The 20750-nt window shown below is 65.1% G+C and overlaps 5 protein-coding genes across 5 annotated transcripts; 2 read left to right on the plus strand and 3 right to left on the minus strand.

Moving 5' to 3' along the window:
* Positions 1 to 1923: 1923 nt before the first annotated feature.
* GLYATL3 (glycine-N-acyltransferase like 3) lies at positions 1924 to 3677 on the plus strand (the record flags this gene model as incomplete). Its single annotated transcript, XM_079537337.1, has 5 exons — positions 1924 to 2001; positions 2207 to 2314; positions 2386 to 2506; positions 2662 to 2782; positions 3257 to 3677. The coding sequence occupies 5 exons, from the start codon at positions 1924 to 1926 to the stop codon at positions 3675 to 3677; spliced, it is 849 nt and encodes a 282-aa protein (XP_079393463.1).
* A 401-nt stretch (positions 3678 to 4078) lies between these two features.
* Positions 4079 to 4851, plus strand: POLD4 (DNA polymerase delta 4, accessory subunit). The gene is made up of 4 exons (XM_079537648.1): positions 4079 to 4112; positions 4195 to 4468; positions 4542 to 4653; positions 4724 to 4851. Exons 2-4 carry the CDS (start codon positions 4198 to 4200, stop codon positions 4746 to 4748), a joined length of 408 nt encoding a protein of 135 aa, XP_079393774.1. The 5' UTR covers positions 4079 to 4112; positions 4195 to 4197; the 3' UTR covers positions 4749 to 4851.
* A 470-nt stretch (positions 4852 to 5321) lies between these two features.
* SSH3 (slingshot protein phosphatase 3) lies at positions 5322 to 9029 on the minus strand (the record flags this gene model as incomplete). Its single annotated transcript, XM_079537066.1, has 13 exons — positions 5322 to 5516; positions 5622 to 5865; positions 6029 to 6229; positions 6526 to 6672; positions 6749 to 6795; positions 6863 to 6991; positions 7064 to 7331; positions 7553 to 7618; positions 7708 to 7779; positions 7844 to 7962; positions 8430 to 8583; positions 8657 to 8694; positions 8976 to 9029. 13 exons carry the CDS (start codon positions 9027 to 9029, stop codon positions 5322 to 5324), a joined length of 1734 nt encoding a protein of 577 aa, XP_079393192.1.
* Positions 9030 to 9413: 384 nt separating this feature from the next.
* Positions 9414 to 13634, minus strand: ANKRD13D (ankyrin repeat domain 13D; the record flags this gene model as incomplete). The annotated part of the gene is made up of 15 exons (XM_079537067.1): positions 9414 to 9621; positions 9769 to 9848; positions 9930 to 10093; positions 10480 to 10611; positions 10678 to 10835; positions 10904 to 11034; positions 11108 to 11169; positions 11253 to 11334; positions 11642 to 11708; positions 11785 to 11974; positions 12130 to 12273; positions 12374 to 12419; positions 12806 to 12930; positions 13000 to 13135; positions 13545 to 13634. The coding sequence occupies 15 exons, from the start codon at positions 13632 to 13634 to the stop codon at positions 9414 to 9416; spliced, it is 1815 nt and encodes a 604-aa protein (XP_079393193.1).
* A 996-nt stretch (positions 13635 to 14630) lies between these two features.
* Positions 14631 to 19394, minus strand: GRK2 (G protein-coupled receptor kinase 2; the record flags this gene model as incomplete). The annotated part of the gene is made up of 21 exons (XM_079537751.1): positions 14631 to 14792; positions 14895 to 15008; positions 15081 to 15217; positions 15327 to 15489; positions 15563 to 15658; positions 15730 to 15796; positions 15882 to 15982; positions 16064 to 16130; positions 16206 to 16313; positions 16387 to 16481; positions 16726 to 16856; positions 16954 to 17032; positions 17117 to 17216; positions 17454 to 17545; positions 17694 to 17745; positions 17990 to 18051; positions 18228 to 18302; positions 18401 to 18502; positions 18700 to 18773; positions 19040 to 19116; positions 19282 to 19394. The coding sequence occupies 21 exons, from the start codon at positions 19392 to 19394 to the stop codon at positions 14631 to 14633; spliced, it is 2067 nt and encodes a 688-aa protein (XP_079393877.1).
* Between the last annotated feature and the right edge of the window lie 1356 nt (positions 19395 to 20750).

Raw genomic sequence — 20750 nt, forward strand, 5'->3', positions numbered from 1 at the left:
AAGTCACCCCACATATTCCTCACCACCTCACTGTGCCTTGAGAGATGGAGTTCCCGATCCCAAAATGCCACCAAAACCACTCCAAGTCCCCTCCGTCACCACTGTGTGTTAAGGGACAGGTCTTCTCATCGTAAAGTGGCACCAAACCCACTCCACATCCCCACTATCGCCACTGATTTAACAGGTGGGGCTCCAGACTCTGAAGTGCCACCAAAGCCACGCCATGCCTTTTCTATCCCCGGAGTGTCATCAAAGCCACCCCACATCCCCAGCATCACCACTGTTCATTAAGGGACAGGTCTTCTGATCCCAGAGTGCCGTCGTAGCTTTCCCACGTCACCACTGTGCCTTAACAGATGGTCTGTCTGTCCCAAAGGGCCATCAGAACCACCCCAAATACGTACCATCATATTGCCGTGCCTTGACAGATGGGATTCCCACTTCACCAAAGTGCCACTGAAGCCACTCCATGTCCCCACCATCACCTCTAGGTCTCAAGGGATGGTGATCTTGATCCCAAAGTGCCACCAAAGCTACCCGGCATCCCCTCGTCACCACCGTGCCTTAATGGGGCTCCTGACCACAAAATCCTAAGGGACAGGGCTCCCAGACCCACAGACCTCCCCCACATCGCCCCGCAGTACCTTAAAGGACAGGCACTCGGCCCCAGAGGGTTCCCATGGTGTCTCATCACCCTGCCGTGCCTCGGGGGACGGCCTCCTGCCCCCAACTGCAGCCAGTGCCGCCCTGCCGTCACCTTGCAGTGCACTGACGCAAGGGGTGGTGACACCGTGGCGTCCCCGTGGCCGCGCTGTGCCACCCGTTACCCTGTAGGGCTGGGAGCCGCGCTCTCCTGGCCCGCCCCCCGGCAGCAGTAAGCCCCGCTTCGCCACGAACGGACCAAACCCTCCCCTGCATAGGAATAGGCCCCGCCCCCCGTGCAGTAAGCCCCGCCCACCCGCCAGGAGCACAGCTGGGTGCCCGAAGCTCCGCCCCCGTCACCACCGTTGCCTAGCAACCCGCGGGTCCCGCCCACTGGCCCTGGGGGCGGGGCTTGTTCTGGGGGCGGGGCCGGGGCAGAGCCCCAGGGCCGCCGTCTCGGTGCGTCTATGCGTGTTTATTTATTGGAGATGTTATTTATTAGGGTATTTATTGCAGAAGATCTATTCTTGTATTAACAAATAAAAGCCTTTCTCCAGTGCCTCTGCCCCCTGGCCCGTGTCCCCCAGCAGAGGGGCCCTGAAGAGCTGCCCACAGGGACACGGCTGCGTGGGCCCTGCCGTGCCTGGAGGGGCCCGTCAGCACCGCTTCCTCTGTGCCCCCACAGCCCCACTGAGGATGGGGTTTGGCGGCAGCACCCCATAGAAGCCTGCCACGTGCCAGGGTGGAGGTGGGGGGTTCTTAATGCCCTGAGTAGGGGCAGAGACACCCGGGGTAGGACTGGGCATCATTGTGCCGTGTAGACACGGATGAGATTGGGGGCCGACCAACATGCCACCAGGGTATGGGACTTGGACCCCTGTACCGCCTGGTGGTGATGGGACCGGTGACCCCCATGGCAACCAGGGCTCAGTTCACGGCCAACCCTGTCACCTTCACAGCAGGGCTATGGGTGTCCCCGTCAACATCATAGTGAGGGCATGGGGACCCCCAGGTCCCTATCCCGATTGAGGATATGTGAGGCAGCAGGGTGCCACGTGCCCTGTGCCCGGCAGGATGGACCCTGCCCATCACCACCCCCAAGGAACACTCTGTCCAAAGGGCAGTCGCCCACCCGTGACGGCCACTGGCAGCCTTGGGACGCACCACCATTACTGCTTGCCCACAGCCCGCAGGGACCCGCAGCCACAAGGTGAGTAACAGCAATGGGGACAGGGATGGGGTGCTCGGGGGTCCCCTCACCGTTGACTCCTTGGCAGGGCCATGCAGATCCTGACGTGCCCGGCCCATTTGCAGCGCCTGGAGGCCGCTCTGCGCAGCAGCCTGCCTCGTGCCCTGCCGGTGAGTCACCCACAGCTGCCCCTCCACCATGGGGGTCGTGGGCCACCCTGTTCCCTCCCTGACACCCCCGGAGCACACATCTGCTGGGCCATTCTCGAGCGCCATGAGCCTGCCCTAGCCAACCCCAACCTGCCTGAGCTCTGCCACCTGCTCAAGGGCAGCCCATCTTTGCCACAGCTGGGCTGCACGGTGCTGGGCTTTGCAGGTGTACGGGGCTGTGCTGAACATCAACCGTGGCAACCCCGGGGACTTCGAGGTGGCAGTGGATGCCTGGCCCAACTTCGGTGCTGTGCTGGCGCGGCAGAGAGGAGAGGTGGCCGGAGGGGCTGTGGGGAGGGAGGGGCCCGTGCCCGTGTTGGAGGGGCTCAGAATCCCGCCCCACAGGCGCCGCTGAATGACAGCTACAGGAACCTGTGCAGCGCCTTCTACTGGGATGTGGGTGCCTACCGCGCCCTGCTGGAGAGCCCGGGCTGCCTGCGTTGGGACTCCGCTTTCCACATCTTCGGTGGCTGTGGGGACAACCACGGGGACACGGGAGGAACGAGCAGTGATGGGAGCGGGGGTGGTTGTGTCAGGAACGGGTGGTGCTGGGAATGTGTGGGGCATGGAGGGCAGTGTGGGAACACAGGGGAGCAGAGCCCTTGCCGCTGCCGTCCCCAGGGCTGCAGGATGGCGTGCTGACGGTGTCCCAGGACATTGCATTGGCCAAGGGCATAGACCTGGAGGTGACTGAGTACTACACCTACCTGCACACCGACCCCAGCACTCTACCAGAGCCACAGTGAGCCTCAGCCCCATCTCCTTCTGTGTCTCCATCCCTGTTCCCATTCCCTTCTGTGTCCTTGTCCTGTTTCCATTCCAGTCCCTGTCCCATACCCCATCCCATTCCTGTCCACAACCCTCTCCCAAGCTCATTCTTGCTCCATCCCATCCAGCAGCCACTCAAGCCCTGTCCCCATCTCACACCCATCCGTGGTCATGTCATCATTCTAATGCCAATCCTAAATGTAACTAATGGTAACTCTAGCCCATCCCTGCTCCATCCCACGCATGTCCCCAGCCTCATCCCATCCCCAGCCATGGTCAGGCCTCGGTCCCATTCCAATCCATGGCCATGTCCCCATCCTAACCTTAACCCTAACTGTAACCATAACCTTAACGCTAACCCGTCCCATCCATGTCCCCAACCCCACCCCCACTCACCCCCTGGCTCCTGTCCCATCCCCTCCCCACGACACCCAACATCACCCTGCAGGCTGGACCCTGACCTGCAGCTGGGCACACTGAGCCCGGCGCACGTGGAGCTGCTGGACTCAACGTGGGCATACGGGGGGAACGCGTGGAGCCGGCGCTACCTGGGGGAGCTGCTGCGCCGGTTCCCCTACCTATGCCTTCAGGACCCGGCCGGGGATCTCGTGAGCTGGATGCTGAGCGACGGCTTTGCATCCGGAGCGCACGGCTACACGGTGCCCTCCCAGCGGGGCCGCGGGCTGATGCGGGCGCTGACGATCATAGCTGCCCGCCGGGCGCACGGCCGCGGCTTCCCGATGTATGGCCACACGGCCTTAGGGAACCGGGGGATGCAGCGGCTGCAAGAGAATTTGGGGTACCGCCGGCTGCCGGGGCTGTGCCGCTTCGTGCTGCACAACCCTGCGCTGGCGCGGACTGCGCCCTGAGTGCCCCCCGGGGAGAAATGTGTGAATAAAAGCAAACGAACCGAAAAGAGCCGCCGCGAATGAACCGACTGCAAAATAAAAAAGGAACCAGCGAAAAACAGCAACTCGCAAAGAAACACTGAGAAAAATAAACACCAACGAACCAACCGACCAATGGTGACCGACGTAAACAACCGAAAAGGTGCAAAAAGCGAAGCGCCAATGAATGACCCGACAGAATAACCGAGACAGAACGGCCCGACCGGCCAAAAAAATACAAAACAAAAAAAAAGACCAAGAAAAACGATTAAAGAGAAACCACACCCCCCAAAGCAAAGAGAAAAACACCCGAACCAAAACCGAAACCGAACCGCCTCGTCCGCTGCCCACGGCACGACAGCGGCGGGAGGGCGGCCGGGCGGCGCTGCCGGACGGGGGACGGGAAAGCGACGGGGGGTGAGCGGGGGGACGGCGGGAGGTGAACGCGGGGCCAGGGGAGACGTGCGTGGCTGAAGCCGCCGCCGCCGCCGTCCTGCAGGCTATGGAGCGCGCCGGACGGATCACCGACAGCTTCCCGCGGCGGCACCGCGCGCAGACACGCGCCGGCGGCAAAGAGCGGAGCGGAGCGCGGCGGCGGCGCGGCGGAGAGGGGCGCCACCGGGTGGTCCCGCCGGCCCCGGCCCCGCCGACACCCCCCAACCCCGCGCAGGACGACGCCCGGGACCCCTCTGCCCCGCCGCGCGAGGCCCCGCGAGAGCTGCTGGAGATGTTGCGCCGCTTCGATCTGGCCTGGGAGTACGGGCCGTGCACCGGTGAGCCGTCGCACACCGACCCCCAACCCACCCCTCACCCCATCCCCGCCGCTCACGGCCGTTCCCCTCGCAGGCATCACCCGGCTGCAGCGCTGGGAGCGGGCGCGGGCGCTGGGACTCAACCCGCCGGCCACGATCCGCGACGCCCTCCTGGAGCACCGCGACGACCCTGCGGTCACGTACAGGTGCGGGACGGGAGCGGGGCGGGAGCGGGGCGGAGCGGGGCGGCGGGCTGACCGTGCGCTGTGCCCGCAGCCTGTGGCACGAGTACGGTCTGTGAGCGGACGGCAAGACGGCGGCTCCGGTACGACGCCGAGGTCCCGGTACGCAGCGCCGCAGCCCGGGCGGCCGCTGCTGGGTGAATAAAGCAGTGAGTGCGCTAATTGCGTTAATTGCTCGAGCCGAGGCCGGCGCCTGGTTCCCACGGCAACCGGGGAAGGCGCCCGCCTGCGTCGCTCGTAAGATGGCGCCGCGGCGCCGCGACTACATTTCCCGTCGTGCCCCGCAAACGACAGGGCGGGGCGGGCCCGGTGGCGGCGCGCACGGCCTGCTGGGAATTGTAGTGTGCGGCGGCGGGGCTGGGGCGCAGTCACGTGCTCACGCTGAGCCCTCCTGACGGTGCCGTTCCCACCGCCCCCAGACAGCACAGCTCTGCACATCGCCGCCGTCCCTCTTCGAGGTTTATTCTCTGGCCGGTGAGTGCTGGTGATAGCGGCAGTGCCGTGCGATGCGGCCCTGCGGTGACACGAAGTGCGTACAGAGCGGCGTGGTTTCCCCGGGCCCCGCCCCCATCAGAGCCAGGCCGCGCCTCGCAGTGCTGTCGCGTGGGAGCTCTGCCCGGTGCCCCCGTGGGCTACGGAGCGCCGGGGGGGCCGGGCTCCCGGGTGGGGGCGGAGCCTCCCGCAGGGCTGTGCTCCTCCGCAGGTACGCCGTCTCCATCCACGCTGGCCTGGCGAACCACGCGGCACGGCCGGGACCTGGGCCGCGGTCCTAGGGGGGCCGCCTTCAAGCCCTCCGTGTCCCCCAGGCCCTGGCCGCCTTCGGACACCTGTGGGAGCGGGAGTCTCCAGAAGGAGCCGTGCGTTCCACTGTTCCCCCCGCACCCACCGTCACCCACCTGCAGCCCCGCTGTCCCCCGCCCCCTAGCGCTCACCTCCCCGCCCAGGGGCTCCCCGAGGTTCTCGGGGGTTTCCATCTGGCTGATGCTCCGCATGACGGCACACAGGGAGATGCGGGGACGCCGGGCGGCCCCCACCAGCCCCGGCCTGCCGTCCTCCTCGGGGGGCGGTGAGGACGCGGATGGGGACGGGGGCAGAGCCCCGTCGTCCCACGGCACGGCTTCCTCCGGCTCCGGCGCCCGTTCCGCCGCCTGCGGCTCCCAGAAGCTGCTGTGCCGGCTGCACGCGAGCACCGCGGTCACCCGCAGCCCCGTCCGCACGGAGTCCCGGCTGCTGCCGTCGGAACGGGTGGGACCCCGCCTGCCCCCCCAGGTACGCCGTCCTACAGCCCACCGCCCCCGAGAGGGGCGCGGCCGCAGCGTGCCCGGCCCGCTGTACCCACCTGGCGTTCAGGATGCCCTGGTAGAAGTCGAGCTGGCGCATGAAGCCGGGGTTGGGCTGCACGCCGGGCCGGCAGCGCCGGACGTGGCGCAACGCCCGCTCCAGGGACCACCCGAACTCCTTCATGGCGTAGGCCAGCACTGTGGCTGCCGAGCGGCTCAGCCCCATGCGGCAGTGCACCAACGCCCGGCCCCCGCGAGCCCTGCCGTGTAACCTCACTGCGATGCAGCTCCTGGGGACCCAGCGGCTTCCCAGTGCCACCTGTGTCCCCAGCGCTCCGAGGGCACTGCCCCGCACTGCTCCTAAGGCCTCCGGTTCTCCCAGTGCCTCCCCCTGCTTCCAGTTCTCACAGTGCTCTCAGAGCCGCCAGCGTCCCCCGTGCCCCACAGCCATGTCATTCTCAGTGCCCCAGGGCCCCTCTTCCCCCCCACTGTCCCCAAAGCTCCCAGCCACCAAGATGCCCCCTGGCACCCCACAGCACCCTCCGCTCCCACTAACTTGATGTCAGAGAGGAAAAGGAAGGTGTCATTCCAGTGGGGCAGCAGCTGGGCCGTCTCTTCGTCGTATACCCGCACATTCATGTAGTTGAACAGTGCTGGGAAGAAGTTGTCAATCTCCCGTGCCACGTTCAGGATGTGGGTCACACTGTGGGGCAGCGAGCATTGAGGCCATACGCATGTCCCATTGCCCACCACCACTGCCATCTCATACCCATGCTCACCAGTTCTGCTGCAGCTCCTCCAGGTTGGCTGCATTCCACTCAGAGCCCTACGATGGCGGTGATGCTGTGGGATGGGCGGGAATAGCGGTACCCCACAGCCCATCCCATGCCCACCAGGTAGATGTGTGGGAAGACATGTGAAGGCCGGTCCATTTGCGCCAGCACCAGCAGCATCTCGTTGTCAATGAAGTCCTTGTGCTGCTCCAAGCTGTGCCCCATGCGCCGCTCCAGCTCTGTCCTCACCTGGCACCCACCAAGGGGTGAGGGATGGTGATGGGACCCCTGTGTCTCCCCCTCGTCCCCCCCGGCACTCACCTCCTTGGAGGTGATGCTCTCCAGGTCAGCAGATGTCAGCACGTCCCGCAGCAGTGCCCGCACCGCGCGCTCTGTTGGCTCTGTGGGCAGCAGCAAGCCAGGCCGCACGGACTCCAAGTCGGCCATGGCCAGCCATTCATTGAGGCAGCTCTGCTCCGAGTCCAGTGCTGCTGCGTACTCCTGCACCCAGGCCAGCGCTGGGCCCCCTGGGATGTGCCCACCCTGGGCTGCCAGCTCGCAGGCACGGTGCAGCTCCTGCAGCACGGCCCTGGACACAAGCACTGGTACATTGATTCCGCTCCATGGCTGCAGCCGTGCCAGCCCCTCCCCAGCACCACGTCCCCTCGAGCCCAGCACGACTCGTCTCTGGTCATGGTGCCCATGAAGCTGCTCCACACCCTTGCATCCTGAGCCCTTGTCCAAAACAGTAATGCACACATCCCCATCCCCATGGCAGTGCCCACGTCCCCATGCCCACAGCCGACTCACCACATGGTCTGGATGGAGATGGGCTTGAAGATGCGCGTCTGCCCCCCGGATGTCACACTAAACCCCCTGGGCACCACAGGGACACATGTGGCTCAGGGCGGGCACTCTTGCTGCGCCCCTTCCAGCAGACCCCATCCACCCCACCCGCTCCTTACCCATCACCATCGAGGAAGACCTGGGTGTTGCTCCAGAGGGGCAGCACCATGCCCAGGGTGCAGCAGTCGGCCCTGGGGCAGGCAGGGGTCAGAGTGTGACCATCACCCGTCCCCCTGACCCCGCAGCCCCGCTCACCCTTCGTGTGGGAAGTCCACTCCCAGCAGTGCTGTCTGTCCCTCGGCGCCCTCCTCCTCTGGCCGCACCACCAGCAGGTACCGCACCCGCTGTGGCTGCGCTGACTCCAGCCGCACTGCCTGAGGTTGGGGCCTGAGTGGGTGTCCCCAAGGCGGACAAGGGGCTGGGCCAGGCTGGATCCCAGCACACCCCCATCGCTATTGCCATCCCATTTCCATATACCCCATCCCAGTCTTGTCCCTGTCCCCAATTCATCCGCGCCCCATCATCATCCGCATCCCTTTCCCAACACATTCCAACCCCACTGCCATCACCATCTATATCCTGTCCCCCACTTCCACTCCCGTCCCATTCCCATCCTGTTTCCATTTCCATCCTCATTCGGTCCCCATTCCCATCACCATCAGCACACATATCCTCATCCCATCCTGCCCCTTTTGCCATCCCCATCCCATTTGTATTCCCATCTGCATCCTCCTTCCACACTGCCCCTGTCCCTGCCACCGTCCCCATCCCATCCCCAACCCATTCCCCATCCCGTCTCATCACCGTCCCCAACCCCACACCATCGCGGTGGAGGCCCCACCAGCTGGATGGCGTCCTGCGATCTCAGCAGCTGCATCATGAGCTGCAGGTGCCTCTCCTGCCGCCCGGGGGGCACGGCGGGGGACGGTCCGGAGGCTGGCGGCTCCTCGGCAGGCAGCAGCAGCGCGGCCCCCCGGACCAGCGCGAAGCTCTGCCTGGGGCAGGAGGGACGTGAGCGGGACGGGATCACCGCCCAGTACCCCTTAGCCCCCGGTGCCCCCATCTCACCGCCGCTGCAGGTGGCCGCGCCTGGGCGCATCGTCCTCCTGCAAAGCACGACGGGGAGCGTGAGCACGGCCAACCTGGCGGCGGCTCGGGCACGACGCGAACCCTCCGCCGTTTGCGGCACGGGCACGGCAAGGGGGGTTCCGCTGCCGGCCGAGAGCTCCAGGCAGCTCGGGGGGGGTCTCGACCCCGTTCCCCCGGGCGAAGCGCTCGCGAGTGGGGGGACGACGACGACAACGGGGACTGCCCCAGCCCGATCTGGCGGCACTTTCCGACCCTCCCCGTTCGACGGCGCTCCCCGACCGCTCCCGGCCGCACTCACCACGGGGGGAACCCCGGCGGAGCCCGACGTCCGCCTCACGGTGACCAACGCCATGCCCCGTCCAGGAAGCGCCGTCACGGCCCCGCCCGCAGCAGGCACGGAACGGCCCGGGAGGGGCAGCGGGCACGGCCCCGCCCCGCCCGGTGTCGGGACTTCCCTGCGGGCGGCGGGGGCACGGGGCAGAACTTTGGGGAACGGGAGGGAGGGACCCCGGGCCGCCCCCTGCTGCAAGGCACGCCTCCGGGCCGCCGACCCCGCCCCCTGCTGCAGGCCCCGCCCCGCCCCGGCCCAGGCAGAGGCCACACGCGGCTGTCGATAAAGCTCTGTATATGTCCATGTACATCCGACGGGAGCCGCCTCCCCTGGGGCGAGGCGGGGGACGGGGGGGGGGCAGCTCAGCTCCGGGAGCGCCGGGCGCCGCTCCCCCGTTCCGGGCCGCTACTTGTCGGTGAGCGAGAGGCGCAGGATGCGCTGCAGCTCCTCGTCCTCCTCCCGCCGCCGCCGCTCGCGCTCCTCCTGCTCGCGCTCCGACAGAGCCATGGCCAAGCGCAGCTGCTCCGCGAAGCCGCCGTAGCCTGGGTTGGGGGCGGTCTCGCCGTCGGCCGGGCCGGGCCCCGCTTGCAGCAGCAGACTCTCCTGGAGCGCCCTGCGGGACAGCGCTGTGGCCGCGCCCCCTCGGACCCCGCGCCCCCTCGGACCCCGCGCCCCCTCGGACCCCGCGCCCCCTCGGACCCCGCGCCGCTCCTGCCGCCGCTCCGCCCCCCCCGAGCCCCGGGAGCGGAGCCTCACGCACCGCTCCAGCTGCAGCTCCTCGTCGTAGGGCGGCGGGCGCGGCCCCGGGCGGGCGTTGGTCAGCGCCTCCCACACGGTCACCTGCGAGGAGCGGGGCTGGGACGTGGCCTCGCGGTGGGCGCGGCCTCGCGGTGGGCGCGGCCTGGCGGGGAGCGCTCCCACCTGCTCGCTCTCGGTGCCGGCGTCCAGCAGGCTCTGCTGGATGGCGAACTGCAGGAGGTCGTCGTCTTCGTCCCGCGGCGGCTCGCTGCGCCCCGCGCCCAGCACCGTGTATCCCGGCGGCACCTCGAACACCGCCGGCTCCACCTCGCACGGGAACGGCCATCCTACAGCGGCACACCGCTGGGCACCCCCGGCACCGACCCGAGGGGATCCCCGTCTCCGCTCCCGCCTACAACCCGTCACTGCCCCTCTGGTGGGCTCACCCCATTCCCACCTCCATCCCCATTCATACCATCTAAACCCCCACCCCACCCCACAACACCCCGTCCCATCCTCATCCCGTCCCATCCCCATCCCATCCTCATTCCGTCCCACCCCACCCCACCCCACCCCACCCCACCCCACCCCACCCCACCCCATCCCCATCCCCATCTCCATCCTACCCTCGGTTCATCTCATCTCCATCCTCATCCTATCCGCACTGTGGCCCCACATCATTATCCCCCCAACCCAACCCCATCCCATCCCCCCCCCCCCCTCTCCCCCCCACCTCCAGGCCCAGCCGCCCTGGCACCGGGGGGCTGAGTGGGGCTGCAGACCCGTACGGAGCCTAGCGGTTGGTCACAGCCACAGAGGTTGCTGAAGGTGATGCGGGCGTTGAGGACATGGAACAGGGGGATCTCTGGGGGGAACGGCGGGTCAGCAGCCCCACTCGCTACAGCCCCATCTCCCCCACCCCTGCCCTCACCAATCTTGACGGGGAAGCCAGGGGGCAGCTTGAGGGTGATGAAATCACGCAGCTTGGCAAAGTGCGCGTTGGAGATGGCCATCAGGTCGATGATGGGCGTCACCTGCTCGGCCAGCGACAGCGGGTGCTGCTCGCAGAGCCACAGCGTAGCCTTGAACCTGCACGGGCAATGGTATGGGCACGGGCACGGTTCCGCTCCCCTGCTTCCCTCCAGTGCAGCGCCCACCTCTGCACCTTGCTGGACACCTCAATGGGGCGCCCGATGTTGCGTGCCTCCAGGTCGAAGTGTGGGTCAAAGTACTCCTCGAGGGTGATGGCCGTGGGATTGGTGGGGCTGGCGGCTGGGGGTGCAGGTGCCTGGGGGGAGGTATGGCCCCGCGCAGCTCAGCACGGCCCCACGCCGTCCCCAGCCCTCCTGCCCACCACTCACCCCATTGTGGGTGCCGTGCTGCTGTGCCAGGCCCAGGAAGGAGTGGAAGGGGGTGCGGGAGCCTGTGGGGAAAGACCCAGTGTGGGTGGGCACGGGGCAACAGTGCCAGCCTGGTACCTGCCCCGGGTGGGCGGCGCAGCGACACCTTTAGTGCGGGACTTGTCCTGGTCTGAGAGGTGCTCCGTCCTCGTCTTGGTGACCAGCTCCACATTGCTGGCGCTGTACACCTGCAGGAGAGAACGAGACGGTCTGGAAAGGGAATGGGATGGAGATAGGGATTGGATGGAATGGGGACGGGATAGCAATAGGATGGGAGTGGAATATGGATGGGGATTGGGATGGATACAGGATGGGTGTGGGATGGGGATGAGATAGGGTTGGGGAAGGAATGGGATGGGATGAGTTGGGATGGGGATGAGAATGGAGGAGGATGGAGGTGGGAATGGGATTGAGACGGGGATGGGGAGAGGGAAGAGGATGGAATGCGGATGGGATTTGGAAGGAATGGGGTCAACCCCACCCTGCCAGTGGCACCTTGGCCTCATAGCCGCTGACCACCTCCATCTTCTCCGAGCGCCATCCCCAGATCCCTGATTTGTTCCTGGGTGCGCAGCCAGAGGGTGGCATCAGCCCTGCGTCCAGCAGCCCTCCAGCCCCACCTGCCCCGTGGCACACACCGCTCAAAGGCAATGTTCCTGGTGTCCAGGTGCGTGGAGACGATGGGCGACGTCAGCCGCCCAGCCACGTGCTCCTCCGAGGGCTGCATGGCCGCCAGCAGCAGGTCAGGCTCGTGCAGGGCCAGGGCCAGCGTCTCAGTGTACACCACCTGCTTGTCGTGGTCCACCTCCATCACCACCGCTCCCTCCTCTGCACGAGGGGATGGAGTCAGCACTCGGCACTCTGCAGCACACAGGCAACCCCTGGCCTTGGGGAATGCCACATTCCAGGGGTACGCGAGGCCTTTATGGGCGATCTGGGATTTGTGTGGGTCCCTGGGTTTTTCTGGGGTGCTGGAGCCGAACCTTCTCCCTTGAAGATGTAGCTGCGGCGGCCCCGCTGCCACGTCATGTGCTCAAAGCCCAGCAGTGTGGTGTCGACCCGCAGGCTCTCACCCCGCTTCCAGACGCGGTACACGTCACTGGGGCACACCTTGGACACCAGAGGCACTGCGGGCAGCAGCACCCATCAGTGGCGTGACAGGGGGTGACCCCCACCCAGACCTCATCCCCACCCCCCATCCTCGCCCCAATCCTTGTTCCTGCTCACCCCAGCTGGTAAATTCCCACTTCATCTCCACGTAGAAGTCAGAGGCCTGAAGGAGACGAAGGGGTCACGAGGGCTATGGTTCGGAGATCCCTGCTGGGTGTCGGGGAGGCCCGCGGGGCCCCTTGGGGAGCTTGGGAAGGGGACTGAGGGGAAAAAACAGGGAGTCCTGGGGGAGATGGGGGACCCAGGGTCTTTCCAGCTGCCTCTGCACCCTCTAATTCCCACGCAGGGCCTCCAGTTCTGGACGTGTCCAGATCTGGGGGTGCTCCAGCGATGGGGGCGCTCATGCTGGGTGCACGCCTGGTACTAGGGGTGCCCGGTGCCACAGGAGCTCGGTGACGGAGGTGCCTGGAGCACCCATTCTGGGGTATCCGGTGCCACAGGTGCCCGGTGCCAGGGGTGCCCACCCACCACCCCAACACCCGGCCATACCCGGCGCAGCTTGCTGAGCAGCTCGGGGATGCCAGCAAGTCGCCGCGTTGCCCGCTGGTAGTCACGGTACTGGAGCACCAGCTGCACTATCTCGGGGTCCCCCGTGCTCACTGCCTCTTGCAGCACTGTGGGGCAGGGAGCTGCCATCAGCCAGGTGCCGCCGCCATCCCTGCACCCCAAACTCCCCCACACACCTGTCCAGCCATTGGCGTTCTCCCGGCCCACATTGGCGTTGTGCCGCAGCAGCACCCGCACCGACTCCAGGTGGCCCAGGGACACGGCCAGCTCCAGCGGGGTCCGCCCTCGGGGGTCCGTCAACTCCACGTCGTGCTGGGGCACGGCGCACCGTCACCCGGCCGCTCGCAGTCCGGTGCCAGCCGCGTGCCCCCGCTCTCCCACGCCCTCATCCCCAGCCTCGCAGACCCCGACTCCAAGACCTCCCGTCCCTCAGTGCCCCTACATCTCCCCGTCCCCTCACCCCCCCGGCACCGCGTCCCAGTGCCCCCAGTTCCTCCCTCCGGTCTCCACATCCCGTTCTCCCCCTCGCTCTCCCCTTTCCCTGCACCCGCCGCGCTGCCGCCTCGGCGCTCCAGAGACCCTATTTCCCCTCTCTCCCCAGTATCACCCGTACTGCCGGCGCCCCCCGTTCCTCCCGGTCCCTGTACCGCTGCCGCCCGCATCCCCCCCGCCGCGCCGTGCCCGGTGCCGTGCCCGCACCCCCCCCGCACCCGGCGCGCACCGTGCCGGAGCGCAGCGCACTGTCCAGCGCCTGGTGCCGGTTGTGCCACACGAGGCGGTGCAGCAGGAAGGTGTCTGCGGCGCGGGCCATTCCCGCACCATGTCCCCGGGGCCCGGGCCGGACCGGGCCGGGCCGGACAGCGCACAGGAGCCGACTGGCAGCTCCGCGCCTGCCCGCAATGGCTGCGCGCGGGGGCGGCGGTGGCGCGGCGCAGCGCAGCGCGGCGGCGCGGGGCGGGGCCGGCACCGGGTAACCCCCCCCCCCGTTCCCCCCGACGGCAAGGCGATGCCCTCCCCGCTCCCCTGGCGGGTCCCTGTGCCCCCCTGCTGACTTCGGAGCCTGGCTGTGGTTTTCCACATTTTTATTATAAAAAAAAAAAAAAAAAAAAAAACACTTTTTTTTCCCCTTATTTTTTCTTTTCTTTTTTTTTTTTTTTTTTAATGCATTCTCACGTTTCTCCTCATTCAACCCTCACTCGCAGCCGTGCCCTGCCCGCTGCTCCTCCCCACGCTCATATTTACAGATGCTAGCGGGCACAGCAGGGAGAGCCAGGGGGCACAGCGCTTGGTGCCATGCGCTGGGGTCACGGGCACAGACTCTGTGTCCCCGCTTCTCCCCCCCCAGCTGCCTCCTCCCTGCTCACCCGCCGGCTCAGGGGGTGCAGGGGGCCCATGGCACAGTATTTACAGGGCGCCCCCTGGGCACACATGCACACCGTCATTCACACCGAGGACTTGGCACCCACAGACGGGCACAGCCGGGCTGGGGCACACGGGGCACAGGGCGGTGCCCCATTTGGCACACACTGGTGGCGAAGGGGGCACTGGACCGGGAGCAGGACAGCAGACGGGAGGGGGGCACGGGACTGCCTTCATCTGAGCCGGATCAGGGAGCAGGGAGCAGTGCTGCATGTCCAGTGCCAGCTCTGCTTCAGGACAGCGACGCCATGGCTGTGCCCTACAGTGGGCACGGGGATGGCACTGGCACCAGGTGTCCTCCTAGAGCTCTGCTCAGGGACACGGCGAAGGAGCGGGACCCAACCCAATAAATTAGAAGTAGGGTGGGAAGGGGGGGCAGGGCGCAGGGTCAGAGCCCATTGGCAGAGCGCTGCAGGAAGGGCACTTTGCTGAGCTCCACCACAGGTGAGCGTGGCTTATTCTGCATGCGTGGCACCCGCTGCAGCAGCTGCTGGGCCTGGCGCTGGGCATCCCGCAATTCCTTCTGCCACTGCACCAGCTCCGGATCGCTCTGTGCGGAAACACATGGCTCAGAGCAGAGCTCCCCCGAGTCACTCTCATGCCACACGGTGGCTTGGGGCAGCCCTCCCAGGAGGGCCCACGGCACACTCACATCGCACTGCAGCACGAACTGCTTGCCGCCACGGATGCGGAGCAGGATGCACTTGCGCTCCTTCACTTGAGTCTCCTCCACCGAGTCAATCTCCTCCATGGTGAGCAGGGACTGCTGGGGGGGACAGACTCAGCCCAAGCCCCAACGGCTGAACCCCACACCCCCCCCCCCCCCCGCCCGCCTTACCGGCGACTCGCCCTCCCCACGCCACTCCAGCCGGTTGGGGAAGAGGTAGAAGTAGCGGCGCTGCCACTGTGTCAGAAAGGGGTTGCCCAGCTTGGACATGTACCCGTGTACGATGCAGTCCTTGCCCATGGCGTAGTCTGGGGCCGCAGCAACGCAGGGGAAAGGCTCAGTGCCGAGCACTGCCACCACTGTGCGGTGCCAGCAGAGACACCGGGGACAGCACAGGGGGCACCCAGCCCCACTCACCCTCCTCGTGGCCCAGCTGCTTGTTTTTGGCTTTCTTGCGTGCCTCCTGCTTGTCCGTGTCCGCGTTGACGGTGTCGAAGACGGTCTCGGTCACCTCCTGCTGCCAGCGCTCCGAGATGGTGAGCGGGAAGTTGCGGTACAGCTCCTGATCGCTCTCCAGCAGCTAGCGAGGAGGCGGGGGTCAGGGCCTGCCCCGTGCCAATCCCCTGCTGCGTGCCAGCCCCCCAGCCCCATACCTTGATGCCCTTTGTGTCCTCCTCATCAAAAGAGCCGATGTCAAAGGCATCAGCTGCATTCACCTCACCTCGGGGAGGGATGAGAGGCGGGGAGTACTGCGGGCAGGAGACAGGCAGTGAGCGGGTGCCTGGCCGTGCCCTGCGGCTGTGCCCCGTGCCCCTCTCACCTTCTGCAGGAACACCATCTGCCAGTCCAGACCTTTGAAGAAGGGCTCCTCCTTCACCTCCTGAGCGCTGCGGGGCAATGCAGGGTGAATGCGGCAGTGCTGCCCATGGTGATGCCGCCCGTGGCCCCTTCCCCACATCTGCTGGGACTCACCCACGCCCCATGCAGCCCAGCCGCTGGTTGACGTCACGCTGAAGCAGCCCCTCAAGCAACGAGCGCAACTCAGGGGAGAAGGAGTCGGGCAGCTCGACAGCCTGCAGGCAAAGGTTGAGCTGCTCAGAGCCGCGCAGGCATGCAAGTGCTGCAGTGCAGTGTCCCAAGGACCCCCGGCTCACCATGGTGAGGGTCATGCGATCGATCTCATGCTTGTCCTTTGTCTTGTGCTGCCGGAAAGGGCTGTGCCTGCAGCCACAGGAGCGGGGCTCAGCCGTGCCCCTGGTGCCCAGCCCCCCCAGTGCCCTCTGTGTGTGCACTCACCCGCGGAGCAGCTTGAAGAGCATGCAGCCCAGTGAAAACCAGTCGGCACTGCTGTCGTACGCCACCCCCTTCTGCAGCACCTCTGGGGCCATGTAGCCGTGGGTGCCCCTGGGGGCACAGAGTTGGGTCAGGGCTGTGCCCAGGAGTCACAGAAGGCACTGGGGGGGGCAGGCACACTCACACGCTGGCGTGGGGTTTCTTCTTGGAGAAGTCACAGGCCAGGCCCAGGTCTGAGATACGGACGTGTCCAAATTCATCCAGGAGGATGTTTGCTGGCTGCCGGGACATGGAGCAACCCCTGAGCCCCAGCCCGGCCCATAGGCATGGGTGGCACCTGGGCTGGGGGTGCCTGTGCATGGTGGGATGGGTGCGACATAGGATGCAGGGGCGCCTGCAGGGTCCCAGAGGTGCCCACGGTGCCTGGGGGCTTCCTGCTGTATGTGGGGTGCCCACAGGACCTGGAGGACTGTGGGGCCTCTACATGCCCACACAGAGGGTGGGTGCTCAGGGGGACGGTCACCTTAAGGTCACGGTACACCACAAAACGACTGTGCATGTGCTCCAGGCCCAGGATGATCTCTGATGCGTAGAAGCGCATCTCTGCTTCCGAGAAGACGCCATGCTGGGACAGGTGATAGTGCAGGTCCCCCCCTGCAGCAACAGGCACCAGCAGTCACCCTGGGAATGCCACAGCAAGGTCCCAGGGGGCTGCCGTGCTGAGGCTGGGGAGCAGCTAGTGGGCTCTCACCATTCATTAGGTCAAGGATGAAGCTGAGCTTGTCAGGTGTGTGGAAAGCATACGACATGCACACGATGAATGGGCAATCCTGGCCAGGGAGAAGATGTCATGTTGAGCCAGCAGTACCTCAGCAGCCCGCGTCACCCCCTGCCCTGTGCCCTTATCCCCTCACCCCAGTGCTGACAAGGGACAACATGATGCGCTCGTTGAGGGCCAGCGTCTCACCCTGCTTCATCTTGATGCGCTTCTTGTCCAAGCACTTCATGGCATACCTGGGGGCAGAGAGTCCCTGTGGGGTTCTGCTGCTGCCTGCACCCACCACGCCTGTGCCGCAGTGCCTGTGGCCAGACAGCTCCTTCCCCCAGCCATCACAACGTATCCGCCGGGAAGGTGGAGCCATGGCGACACTTTGGCCTTCCTGCGTGCTTATCACCAAAGCAACACCGCTCATCCCCCTGCCCACAGAACCACAGTCTCACATCACAAGCAGACCTCCCTGGCCCCATTACATTTTGCCTGTGTCCGCTTTCCGGCAGCCGTAGACCTCCCCAAAGCCACCGCGGCCGATGATGCGATGCACACTGAAGTCGTTCATGGTGAGCTAAAGTGGATCAGAAAGAGGGGATCACCCCGTCGTAGCTACCTCCTGTGTGTCCTGCGGGGGTCCCATGCCCAGCCTCAGCCCCCTGGAACTCCCTTAGGACCAGGACCCATATTCCCTCCCTGTATCCCAAGGAGGAAGGTCTCACATGGATGTTCAGCTCCACGTTCTTCCACTGGCAGAACCGTGTGAACTTGTCACTGCAAGGAAGCACAGAGAGGGTGAGAGTGAGGGACCCCTGGGGAGACCTCTAAGATGCATGGTGGGGCAGAAGGGATCCAGATGTGGACAGGACCCTCACGTGAGAACAGAGACCCCAGGCCAGAGCTGGGCATGACATCAGCCCAAGTCTCAGGTGTGGAGACAGACAGCACTGGAGCTTCTCAGCAGGAGCCCTGCAGCACCCTGAGAGACAGCTCTCCCCGGGCTGTGCTCCTGTCTCACCTCTCGATGAATTTCTGGAAGATGCTCCCACGCAGGTTCTGGCAGATCTCCTCGATGTAGGGCTAAGGGTAACATGGGGGTTAGCATTACATCCCCACTACCACCCAGGTCTGCCCCCTTCCCTGCAGAAGTTAGGTGGCATTTCTCACATCTCCACTGCCACCTTCTGCCATCCGAGGCCAGCTGTCTCTGGTGACCCCAGTGCCACCATCCCCTCCATGTCATGGACAGAGCTTACCTGGAAGAGGTCTGGGGGCACCTGCCTCTTGCTCAGGCGGCTCTGCACATGCTCTGTGGCACTCTTGGAGAACGGCTGCGGGACAGAACACCACCACATCACCATGAGAAGGTGGCATGGGGACATGGTGGTGGAATCCCCTGTGGTGCGGCACGATGAGGCATGGCACTCACGTGGGAGCAGGCCAGCAGCTCCTTCATGATGTAATGGTCAAAGATGTAGTGGCTCCGAGTGGCTCGCTCCTCCTCCGAGTCCAGCTTCTCGTATTTTTTGATCTGCCAAGGGCATAGATTGCATGGTGAAGGGGCACAGCTCCACAAAGGGCGCACACGGTGCACAGGGGGGGACCACATCTCGTGGGCACTTGTGGATATCAGGACCCTGGGCACTGAGGGCATCACCTCCAGGCATGTGGGGCATCATCTCCCCCAGGCACATCCCAGGACACCCCAGCCCCAGCACCCCATCGCACCTCTTCGTAGAACTCCATCAGGGGCTTGGCCTCCTCAGCCTGGTTGAGGGCGAAGTCCCGGAACAGCAGGTACCCTGGGGTAGAGGCAGCGCTGCGAGCGGTGTCTGCGCCACGGTGTGGCACCCAGGCCGAGGGACGCAGTGCCACACAGCAAGGGCGCGGCAGACCAAGGGCTCTGGGGCTGCCATGAGGCGGAGGTGCCGGAAACCACCAGAGCCGCGGGAAGGAAGCAAGAGGCGCTTCCTGCCCAGGACAGTTAGCGCTAGGGGAAGCAACAGGGCGGGGAAGACCGGGGAAGGACAGCACCCAGCACCTCTGCAGCCCCACAGCCCCCACTCACCGATCTTCTGCGCAAAGATCTTGTCGAACGTCACCTCGCCCCGGTCCTCCAGATACTTCTGCATGACGCTGCGGATGCTGGGGGGCAGCCGGGGGTCAGTGTCGGCTCATTGTTCCCCTCCGTATCCCTGTGCGCCCCGACAGTATCTGGGGCGCCAGAGGGTCCGAGATAGGGGCACGGTGGGGCTGAGGGCGGCAGGGACGCTAGGGCCAGGCCCGGCGGCCCCGGCCGACGCCACTCACCTGGGCTCTGGCAGCAGGATCCGTTTGCTGGCGCGGGCGGCGGGCGCGGCCCGGCTCTTCTCCATGGCCATCAGGTAGCTCACATCGGCCAGCACAGCCTCTAGGTCCGCCATCTTGCGCGGGGCCGAGGCCGGCACCGGCCCGACCCCAGCAGCGACCCGGAAGCGGAAGTACCCGCATCCGGAAGTGCGTTGGGCTGGGCCCGAGGCGTTCGGGAAGGGAGGGGGTGAGGGCCCGCGCGGCCCAGAGGGGGATGTGCGCCCGCGCCCCCCCCCCCCCCCCCCCCCCCCCCCCCCCCCCAGCCGTGGGGCAGAGCTCAGACGCTGCGTTTTGTGTTTTCGTTTACCTCAACTTTTTTAATTCCAAAAATCCACCCTGAGGAACAGAACAGTTGTGGGAGGCCCTCCCAGCCCCTCTCGCCTATCACCGCAGTAATGCCGTAGGAGCAAAGATCTCCAAAACCACCTCTGGGGAACAACAGTGAAATAACAAACGAAAAACAACCGAACAAAAAGAAACAAGCAGCCCCGCCGTGCGCCCCCCCAAGCCCCAACGCAGAGAGCGCACGCTATGGTTTGCTTTAACCCTTAATGCTTACATTTAATTTTAAAGCACAAACATCAGAGATGGACTCTAAATTGCCAACAAAAAATATATATTTACAATATTTCTCCGAGGGGGAGAAGGGAGGGGAGGTCGAAACAGAACAAAAACACAACCAAACCCTTAAACAATAGGAACTGTTCTTGCGGGAGGTGGCCGGGAGCAGTCCGGGTGCTTTAAATCACTGAGTGATTTCACATATAGAACTCTCTCTTCGCTTACTGGTAGATCGCCTGTCCCTGCGGGGCTGTGGGGGAGAGGGGGCGGGGAGGGGGAAAGGAGGGAGGTCCCACACCGCTCCCCGTGCCTCTGTCCTTCTGGTGGCGAAACTCAAAAAAACAAACGAACCCAAGGAAAAAAGAAAAACGCTGATTCTTCCGCTGCCTTACACAGCGACCACCACCAGGACAGAGGTGGGGGGCTCTGCTCCCCCCACTAACAGCACCCCCGCAGCCTCCTCTCCTCCCTTATTGCTTCTGGGGCCCCAGGGGCACACGGGGCTGCGCTGTGCCATGCACTGGGGAGAGGAGCAGCAGCCGGGCACGGGCAGGGAGGGAAGGAAACAAAAGAGTGACCCAAAAGATACCAACTTTTTTTTTTTTTTTTTTTTTTTTTCCTTCTTTTTTCCTCACATCTTGATTTTTTTTTTCCGATTTTTTTTTTAATTTTTTTTTGCTTTTTTTTTTTTTTTTTTCTTAAAGTGCAAAAAGCTCTCTGCTGCCCTAGAGAGAGGTTCTTTGGACCAACCGCTCATTGCAAAGGAAAAAACGGCAGCTAAAATGGGGCGGGGGGAGAGGAGAGGACAAGGCAGCAGGACAGTCCTGCCACACAAATCTCAGCACTCGGCAGTGCTGGGCCTTGGCAGG

Source organism: Tetrao urogallus (genome assembly GCF_951394365.1).
Source record: "Tetrao urogallus genome assembly, chromosome: 6".
In the NCBI taxonomy this organism is placed as follows: Eukaryota; Metazoa; Chordata; class Aves; order Galliformes; family Phasianidae; genus Tetrao; species Tetrao urogallus.

Excerpts from the sequence above, each read along its gene's own strand:
- POLD4 (XM_079537648.1), top strand. The coding sequence starts at position 4,198 with ATGGAGCGCGCCGGACGGATCACCGACAGCTTCCCGCGGCGGCACCGC. Across the intron at positions 4,469-4,541 it reads GGAGTACGGGCCGTGCACCG|GCATCACCCGGCTGCAGCGC; the intron begins GTGAGCCGTCGC and ends TTCCCCTCGCAG. Across the intron at positions 4,654-4,723 it reads GACCCTGCGGTCACGTACAG|CCTGTGGCACGAGTACGGTC; the intron begins GTGCGGGACGGG and ends CTGTGCCCGCAG.